Below are 10,400 nucleotides of genomic sequence, written 5' to 3'. Positions count from 1 at the left end.
TTTGGTTTGCGACTTGGAGTTATTTGTCCTTTTGCAACATTAGCTGTTTCTCGGCCTTGAGCTCGTCAACCAACGCCTTGGCCTTCTCCTTAGCTATGTTGGCATTGTCCATGGTGGCCTCTGCCTCCAAAGCCTTTACTTTGGACCCTGCCACCACGGCCTTCACCTCCTGGCCAAGGTAGTCAGCAGATATATGGATCGCCTCTCTAGTGCCTGAAAGCCATAAGGAGGGAAGAGTTATAAAACAGCGAGACCCATCCCAGACTGTAAGTTATGCAAAATGAAAAGAGGTTTACTTGGACGAGCTTGTAGACATGCAGCTTACGAGCTCATGAGAAGGAACGCTAGAAAGCGCCTTCAGGTCTTTAGCAGTAATAGCCAAATGGGCCCTCGCCAGGGCAATCCCAGCATCGTCCCAGACATTAGACGCCTGGGAGCCCACTTTCTCCTTTTCCTTCGCTAAAGTCCTCTACCTCTTTGGACGAGGAGTGAGCTCTTCCAAAAAGGTTGTAGGAGAGGCCGTCCTCGTGACTTCAAGGACGGAGGGAACCGGGGTGATTGAGGTCCTATTCTCAACGACCCGAACCACTTTCTTTCCTAGACTAGAAAGCGGATTGTTCTTCTTGGCCTTCATCCTAGCATACATCTCTTGATTGAACTTGGTCATCATCTTTGCATGACAGAAAGGAGATACATTAAAAAAAAAAAAAAATCAAAGCAAAATTCACTTTTCTCTTCGATCTTGATAGTGCGCAGGAAGACTCCAAACCAAGGAAATGACAAGCCAAAGTTCGGGGATCGACAAGGTCGTCAAAGTCGTCGATCATCTTCACGTATTTAGTGGCCGCTTGGACGCACTCCTTATATCTACCTTGAGCCTAGGGCGCTCCTTAACTACGAATGCACAATCAAAGGTCACTAACGAATCAAATTGAAAGTAGAAAGAACTGTAAAAAAAATAAGCAAAGGACGATGCACCTAGCCTTAGAAACCTCCACCAACGAAGTAATCTAGGAACCTTACCCCAGAAGACATCATAAAGGGTTTCCCATCCATCTCCAAACACAAAGAAGTATCTGGACTTCCAATATCGGTAAGATGAAGGAAGATCCGTGATAATCCTTACCTTCCTAACCCAGGGCACAAGCTCATAGTACCCATACTCGTTGGACTCCTTCAAACGATACAGGTGAACAAACTCATCCAACTTGATCATGTCACCTTCAGTGACGACTATCCAAATCTCCATACAACTAATCACTATCCTCTACAAGTTTAGCATAAGTTGCCCAGGAGTGATGTTGAAGTGGTTCAAGAGTTCAATGATGAATGAATGGATGGGGAACCTAAGGCCACATTGGAAAGCAACCTAATAGAAGCACACTTTCCCAGGCAAGAAAGATGAATCCTGACTTCCTCGAGGAATTGGAATTTGTCTCTAAATCTAAAGAGGGTGTCAGCATCTAGGGCACACTCCTCCCTAAAGGCATGAAAGGGTCTAATCTCTTTCCGTCCAGATGACGAAAGGCCAAATGTAGTAGTATCTCCCTCCGCCTCGACAAGGTCATCACTAGATGACAACCCATCTCAAGCTCACTAGACCTCACTTTAGACACTACCTCCCTCTCACCCACCATTTCCTTAAACCAATTGAGAGAATAATGCAACAAAGGGTGCAGATCAGCCACCACCAAACCTAAACTGCTACTACTAAGTATGAAACCCTCAATTAGGGGGCAATGGGTGCTAAAGGAACCAAGAGATGCCCCTAAACGAGCAAAGAAAAATGAAATAAAGGGATAGAGTTGTCTAACCTCAGAGCTATCAACCATGGAAATCAAAAGAAAAGGTTTGAATTTCTATCCCTAAACCAAAAAGGAAAGGTAGATATAAAGGGGGGGAAAAAAAAAAAAGGAAAGAAACCGTACCTCCAAAAAATCAAGCTTAGAAGAAAAAAGGTTGATGGGATTCAAAAAAGCTCGGAAAGGAAAATGCAGAGCAACAATGGCGAGAGAGAGAAGAAAAGCTAAGTTGTTTAAAGAGCTAGGCTTGGGAAACTAAAAATCAGCAAGAAACCTAAAAGCCCCTTGAACAAAACGTTGCAATCCACCATATAGAGCGCACCACGTAGCCACGACATGTATAGCGCCGCCACTCCGCATTAATTACGGACACTACAGAAATCTCAAGAGTTTCTTGAGATCGTCATCACAATTAAGGAAGAACTCAAAATGGGGGGCAATTGATAGACCAGGCAATTATCCTTGTTCAGAGAGCTAGCTTGGATAAGGATAGAATGCCATAAAAAGGGGTACTTACTGCCCTGACGGTTATATATCAAGGATGAGACCGTTGGGGCCTCCATTAAGGCTAAATTAAATAGGCCTGAGATGTTACCAAATGAGCTTTCAAGTCACCATTTAAGACGGATAACGGCTAGTAAGAAGAGTCTATTTATAGGACCTACCAAATCCCAGACAAGGTACATACACGCTGATCATTTTTCACTCTTATTATTGAATTCTCTTTATTTTCCTGAACTCCATTTGCTGACTTTATCATCAGAGACTCTGTGGCCAACATCACACCGATGACCACCTGAGAGGATCCCCCTTTATCACTAACCCTACAGGAGCTTGGACGAACTTGTATTGGTAGTCTTCTAGACGAACCCAACTATTGACGATCTCAACATCATCAGTAATATTAATTAATTAATTTTCGTGTTCCCATCATATCTTGTCTTAATTTTTATAGAATTCTTTTATTTTCATATCCCGTGCCCTATAGTGTCAATATCCAATTCGTGCTTCTTAGTATATAAGGTTAGATTACCTCTTTCTAATATTAAAAAAAAAAAATTAAAAAAATTAAAAAATTTTTAAAAAAAAGGAAAAAGAAAAAAGAAAAAGGAGGTTAGATTACCTACCCCTTTTGTAAAAGGGTCTATATATAGTAGTATCCCTTCTCTTCTCACACCTCGTGTCTGAAATTTCTCTTTGCTTGGCCTATTTTCAGTAGTATAAAGTTTGGGGTTTTCATTCATTTTTTATATGTGGAACCTTCTAGCCAAATTAAATGCCTCTAAGGAATAAGATGCTTTAATATATATAGTGAATACCCACAATTGCCCGTTTGTAGAAATGAATGCGGTTCTCCCACAAACGGTTTTTAGTAAGAGTAATGCTATCGACACAAATTATTTTACAATATTTTTACAAACTGTTAATAATGGTTTTAGCATTTTCCAAATAGTTATTGTAAATAAAAATGTGATGTTAGTGATAAGCTCATATTAGAACTAGTAAGAATTTGTCACATCAGCAGTTTGTAAAAATGTTGTAAAATAGTTTGTGTTTGTAGCATTACTTATGTCTGTAGCATTACTCTTTAGAGTAATGCTACAGACACAAATTATTTTATAACATTTTTACAAATTTTTAATGTGGCTTTAGCATTTTTCAAATAGTTATTGTAAGTAAAAATGTGATATTAGTGATAACCCTTACAATAATTAACCATTTATTACATTTACATGGCACTTACGTGTACCAATAAACAAGGTTGCGTTTTAGTTTTGTCTTCTGGTTTGCTACGTGGATTTGCCTAAGGGAATTAATGATGCCAATTCATCTCCACTTTCATTCAGTGCCCCATAGATTCACATATCTATCCTAAGCCAAGGAAATTGGGATGGATATGTTCCATGTATCTTTGTTGGTTTAGTAGGTTCAACATTATATTCTTGAGCTATATATCTACTATACCAATAATCATGAGCATCAAATTAAATGAGGACATGATAGACAAAGATTACTTTTATATATATATATATATATATATTATGCACATTAATTTATCAATTGGAGCATCAATATGAGGCCCCCTAGCTAGGCCCCTAGCAATATATATAGCATTGTTAAGCATCTCTAAAAAGGTTTGATGAGAGGATCGGAGGCAGTGGATAGAGATGACAACAATAACACTAGGATACCAACCCTTAAAGTTTGACAAGTGCACAAATTGAGCAGATAAGTTTGAAGAGAAAGAAGCAACTGAAACAAAGGAATACCCAATCAGAGAAGTCCAAAGAATCCAAATTCCCTAAAACCTTCACAAGTGCTTTAGGAAGGGCCTACCTATTGAGCTCTTTCCTTTGAGAAATGTGGCTCCCCGCTACTCATGGACGCATTATAGAGTTGATAGCTTTAAAGTATCCATCCATCCATCCAATTAAGAAAGCATGGAGAAGACAACATAATGCATGAAAAGAAAAACACAAAGAAGACAGATTGTACACTTCTTGGAGGAGCACTCGTGGAGGATTTGAATAATGAGAGAGAGAGAGAGAGGGGACCTACAACTACAACTACAAGCCTATACAGTATCGAAAATATATGTTTGTCTAGCAAAGATCACATCCATTGGTGCTAGTGGTGGACCCAACTGTGATTTACGGGTGGGGTGAGAGGGCTTTTTTTTCCCACGTGTATACTTTGGCATTGGTTAATGGAGCATATGTGATATATATATTGGTGTGTACCTGTCTTTTCTAGTAATAATGGGGTCTAATCATTAATTAGGAAAAGTAAGGTCGTTGGAAGTAAGTAGGTAAAAAAAAGCTAGGGCATAAAGGAAGGAAGGAAAGGAAAACAAAAGAGGATAATAGCGACAGTTTGGGCTTCGTGAGCCATTTATGAGTAGTGTTTTATGAGATGATTAATTATGCTATGTGCTATTGGGGATTCTGTTTCATGTTTTTTAGTGCTTCTGTTTTTCTATGCCAATATGATATAAGCAAGCGCCCAACAAGCGCGTTCTTGTCCCTTATATGCATTTCCAAACTTGAAAAAATAAGGTTTGAGATGGAGAGAGAGAAGATAATTTGAGAGGGCATCACATACTTAGGGGAATGAAAAAAAAAATCAATAAGTGCGTTTTTGTTTTCTTTTATTTTTATTTTTATAGAGTATTGTCAAATCATTATTATCTTTGTACTGACAAATATTTATGTTAGGTTTGATAGAATGAGGGGAAAAAAGAAAGTAACCAGAATATACTAAAATTTTAAAAGTATATTCTAGTTTTTTTTCATTCTCTAATCCTTCACTTTCCCCTCATCTCCCTTCAACCAAACATAGGACTAGAATTTCACATGCTATTTTTGTCCAACATACCTAATCAAACTAACCAAATCCAAAATTAAGCATAGTGATTTCTTTAGTATTCTAGCTATAAAATCCATTCATGTATTTTAGTGCTTTTTTTTTTTTTTTTTTTTTTTTTTTTTGCAAGATGCCAAACCAGCACCCAACAAGCGTGTTCTGGTCCCTTAAATGCATTTCCAAACATGAAAATAATGTTTTAGAGAGAAAGAGAGAGAGAGAGAGTGAGAGAGTATTACTTAATTAGAGGAATGAAGAAATCAATAAGTTTGTTTGTTTTTTTTAATTAGAGGAATGAACAAATCAATAAGTTTGTTTTTTTATAAAAAGTTTTATAGGGTATTGCCAAATCATTATCTTTGTATTGACAAATAGTCAAATACTTATGTTACATTTGGAACAAAGGGAGATTGAAGGAAAGGAGAGGAAAAGGTGGTTGAAAAGTGGGGGATAGAAAAGATTTGTTTGGTTGTGGTGAAAAAGTGAAAGAAAAAAAAAAAAAACACTTTTATTTGGTTGAAAAGAAAAATGAGAGAATAAAAAATTGTGTTTGTATAAAATTACTCTTATACTGCAATTATATTTTAAAAAATTAATAATTTATTAGAAGAAAAAAACTTAATATTTAAGGGTGGGGAGAGCTGAATGTTCAAATTGGAAAAAAAAGGGGGAGGAAAAATAGAGAAAAACTAAAGTGGTGGAAGGAGAGGGGCAAACCGATCAATTCTCATCTAAGCTTCTCTTTCTCCTCAATTTGGGAAGAAAAAAAAAACACTCTAAAAAGGTGAATTCTAGAAGAACACATGAACCCCACAAAAATCACCTCTCAAACCAAATAAGGGTACTATATTCAAAATCACCCATATTTTTTCCTCCCCTTTTCTATCCCAAAAATCACCCAAACCAAACAGGGCTTGAAAAATTAAAAAGTTAAAAGTATATTATAGTTATCTTTCATCCTCCACCCCTTCACTCTCCCCTCAATTCCCTCCATCCAATCATTGGACTAGGGTTTCTCATATTATTTATCCAACATACCTGATCAAACTAATAGAATTCAAAATTAACGGCAGCAAGATCTCTTTTTTAATACTAATTAAGCTAGCATAGTGGTTTCTTTATTATCCTAGCTAAAAATATATACATAAGAAATTATGGATTGAATAGAAACTTCTACCTTGATATTTTGGATCCTAGAATCCCATTGACGATATATTTTGCTGAATAAATTGTAGCATCATGCACTTGTTTTCCACGCGCTTATTTGCAGGTTATGATAATATTGTGATTAAAAGTTATAAAAAAAAAAATGTACTTAATAGAAGAAAGTGAGGCAAGTACTTAGTGGGGTTTCACTTTCACTATCGAATCTAAGTGTCTAAAAGGAGGATGGACCACCTAAACTCATACAGCTTACAAGAAACAAATCACAGTTTAAATAATGTAAAATCAAGAAGTTCAGTGGGAACAGAAAGGGACTTCTTTCCTTCCATAAAGCTCATGAAACTAAACAAACACTAGATTCCTTAAAATTAATTAATTAATTTAATCCTCTTCACTAATTAATCAATATTTTTTTTTAGCTACCATGCACCATACGGTGTACACGCAGTACCATAAATTAGGTGAAGTACGTGCATCTTTCTACGGCCACCCTGTTATGATTGGTTGATATTAGAATATTCTTTCTCGTTAGTCCACGATTAGATTAATTCAAAGATATTTATGGTACACATCGGAATAAGCTTGATAGATACGGATACGTGTACATGTATAGAAAGAAAGGACACCATTAAAATTTTATACATGGATTAATCAAATATGTTAATTAATTGGCTAACAAATCGGGTTCGGCCAACAACACATAGTCTTAGGCGTGCATTATGGCGTGAGGCTGAGGTTATCCTAACGTGGATAGAGACTTTTAATTCTCTGGTTAACAATAGCAAAAGCTAGAGACAAAATGCACATACTAATTTTAATCACCTTTTGTCTTAATATTATTGTCGAAGTCGAGGTTGATGGTGATGATAGAGAACATTCCCAATTCCCATTCCATCCATATAAATTGAATGATGATCATAACGAAAGTTCAAGGCAAAGTTAGTCTTTTTTGCTTTGCTAAACCATATATATTATACTATATATCAATATAGTCGCATTTTCTTTTATAGGCCTCCGAGCTCTCTCATTCTTATCTTTATACAATACAAAAACCACCCTCTTTCTGTTGCATGCTATATATATATATATATGTATCTATATAAATATATATACATCTTTGGTGCGTGCTTATGAGTGTATGTGAAAGTGTATTGGATTAGAATGGGATTTGAGCAGCTTATAATTCGAAGCTATGAAGGGCAATCCGATAGAACTCAAGTGGAAGATCTGGAGCGAAGATGCGAGGTAGGGCCAGGAGAACGCGTTTTTCTCTTCACGGATACTATGGGTGACCCCATATGTAGAATTCGAAACAGTCCGATGTATAAGATGCTGGTACAGCTTTCTTTTCATTTTCATTCTTCTCATCTCTCTTTAATCTTATAGTTTTCTTCGCACCCTTAATTATTGCCTATATGGCTATATATCAATATAGCATATATGTATCGATGTCTAATCGAAAGAACTGCTTATTGATGATATGTTAGGTGGCTGAGTTAGACAAGGAACTTGTTGGTGTCATTCAAGGCTCTATAAAGGTTGTCAGAGTTCATATGCATCCTAAGGACCTAGCCAGGGTGGGCTATATCCTAGGCCTAAGGGTTGCACCTCTTCATCGAAGAAAAGGGATTGGGTCCAGTCTAGTGCGTCGGCTAGAGGAGTGGTTCATTGCCAACGATGTTGACTATGCTTACATGGCCACCGAGAAAGATAACGAGGCCTCAGTGAAGCTCTTTGTGAACAAGTTCGGCTACATCAGGTTCAGAACTCCGGCTATACTAGTTAACCCAGTTAACATCAATCGCTCTTTTCATATTTCATCCAACGTTCAGATAGTAAAGCTGAAGAGAGAACAAGCCGAATTCCTCTATCGAAAATTCATGTCTTCCATAGAGTTTTTTCCCCATGACATAGACAACATACTAGAGAATCATCTAAGCTTGGGAACATGGGTGGCTTTTCCTAGAGGTGAGTCATTTGGATCAGATGGGGGGCAAGTTCCGAGTAGTTGGGCCATGCTAAGTGTATGGAACAGTGGGGAGCTATTCAAGCTAAGGCTAGGGAAAGCACCTCTATCTTGCCTAATATACACGAAAAGCTCAAGATTGATAGATAAATATTTCCCATGCTTGAAACTCCCTTCCCTACCAGATTTTTTCCATCCATTTGGATTCTATTTCATGTATGGGGTGCACCAGGAGGGCCCATTGTCGGGAAAGCTAGTGAGGAGTTTGTGCCAATTTGTCCACAACATGGCTAAAAATAAGTCTAAGGACTGTAAAGTTATTGTAACAGAAGTTGGGGGTAAGGACACGCTGCTGAGACATCACATCCCACACTGGAAATTGCTCTCGTGCCCAGAAGATTTGTGGTGTATTAAGGCCTTGAAAAGGGAAGAGAGAAACAGCCTCCAAGAATTGACAAAAACCCCACCAACACGAGCTCTTTTTGTAGACCCCAGAGAGGTATGAACCAAAAATATCTTGGACCTCTCTTTGTCTGAGAACCAAGCCCCACCTCATGTATTGTTTGTTAAGTCCATCCATCTCTCCTGGTGGGGACTTTTCTCTTGTTCCTTTCACATCGGTGACACAAGATCTCTAAAGATTTCCTTAAACAGATGACACCTTGGTTATCCTTGTTCACAACTAGATTTTTCGCCTCATGATTCAGACTATTCAATAAAGCCCAGTGGTCCTAATTTTGTCCTATCCCCACAGGTAAAAAGTTTTAGCTGGACCCTCAACTCCTTTGTCCACTCCCATCGAGACGAACTCCCCTAACATGCCATAACAGCAGATTGACAACTGAGAAATCTGTTCAGATGAAACAAAGGAAACATGATATATGTATGAATTGAGTACACGTCTCTATATATATAGGGGAATTAGACCACTTAATTAATGTATTCCAACAAAAAAGCTTAGTTCTACTACTTGGAACTTTGTCATCTTTCCCTTATCTTCATTGTTATATTCCTGCATTTTTCGCCAGTCAAATGCGGAATCCTACATTATCCATAGCCCTAGTTTATGTGGGGAAAAAAAAAAAAAAGCATTGGTTAGGGTTTGTAGTCACCGGTCACGGTCGATCGTTACTAGCATTAGATAAAGTTGCATGTGTTAGGTGCACATTCTCTCTTGCCAAATAAATAAACTGCCTCTTTATATATATATATATATATATATATATATATATATATATATAGTTAGTCATGGAGTGCTAAAAAGGCGGTGATCAATCTCATATGTACTAAAAAAAAGGACCTAATTGTGCCCTGTTTGTAAAAGATGATTAGCATGATGACAAGGGCAACAATATTGGTGGTGAGTGGTGACACTGATTTTGATTCTAATTTTAATTGGCTAGAAGATAAATTGGAATAAGGCCAATCACAGAGCTATCATCAAACAGCAATGTGCTGTGAGTGGAGGCAATCAGCGCAAGCAAGCAGGTGTTTTTACTTAAGGGCCTTAATGATATGATAATGCCGGTATATATACTTGCATTTTTATTTTTTGTTGGTTAAAATATTTTCTTGATTTGTTGTTTAACATGCGCATTATCCCACCAAACTAGTAAATGGATGGTGTATACGGGAAAATTATCTAAGTTAGACAAAGTTTAACTACAAAATTGGTTGTAATTTTAGACTACAATGTCACTCAATATTTTTTTATTTGAGATGAATTTTGACAAATTCACCATTGAATTACATTTTTTTCTTATATCTTTCATATTTAAAATTTTTAGAAAATTAAATATCAATAACTATGTCATTAATAAATTGTTTAAATTGAAAATTTTTGTAGTTTCAAATTATGCATAAAATATAATCTTATAAATTATATAGTAAATAATATTCGACTTACACAAAATTTGACACATGTATTAAGAGTATAATAAACATACAATCTAACGGTTAGATTTTCAAAATTTGTAGTAATGCTAATGATATTGAGTAAGGTTGTAGCCTTAGCTACAACCAATTTTATAGTTAAACTTTATCTAATTAATATTGAGATAAAACTTAGTTATGTTCGGAATTTACACAAACTCTTAGATTTTTGA

The 10,400-nt window shown here is 36.7% G+C and overlaps 1 protein-coding gene across 1 annotated transcript; it reads left to right on the top strand.

Moving 5' to 3' along the window:
- Positions 1-7,304: 7,304 nt before the first annotated feature.
- LOC115954142 (probable N-acetyltransferase HLS1) lies at positions 7,305-9,288 on the top strand. The gene is made up of 2 exons (XM_031072078.1): positions 7,305-7,664; positions 7,817-9,288. Exons 1-2 carry the CDS (start codon positions 7,491-7,493, stop codon positions 8,798-8,800), a joined length of 1,158 nt encoding a protein of 385 aa, XP_030927938.1. The 5' UTR covers positions 7,305-7,490; the 3' UTR covers positions 8,801-9,288.
- Positions 9,289-10,400: the final 1,112 nt, after the last annotated feature.

Source organism: Quercus lobata, chromosome 1 (genome assembly GCF_001633185.2).
Source record: "Quercus lobata isolate SW786 chromosome 1, ValleyOak3.0 Primary Assembly, whole genome shotgun sequence".
Taxonomy (NCBI): Eukaryota; Viridiplantae; Streptophyta; class Magnoliopsida; order Fagales; family Fagaceae; genus Quercus; species Quercus lobata.
Note: the sequence above shows the minus strand (reverse complement) of the source record. Positions and strands in the feature narration are given on the sequence as shown.

Excerpts from the sequence above, each read along its gene's own strand:
- LOC115954142 (XM_031072078.1), top strand. The coding sequence starts at position 7,491 with ATGGGATTTGAGCAGCTTATAATTCGAAGCTATGAAGGGCAATCCGAT. Across the intron at positions 7,665-7,816 it reads GTCCGATGTATAAGATGCTG|GTGGCTGAGTTAGACAAGGA; the intron begins GTACAGCTTTCT and ends ATGATATGTTAG.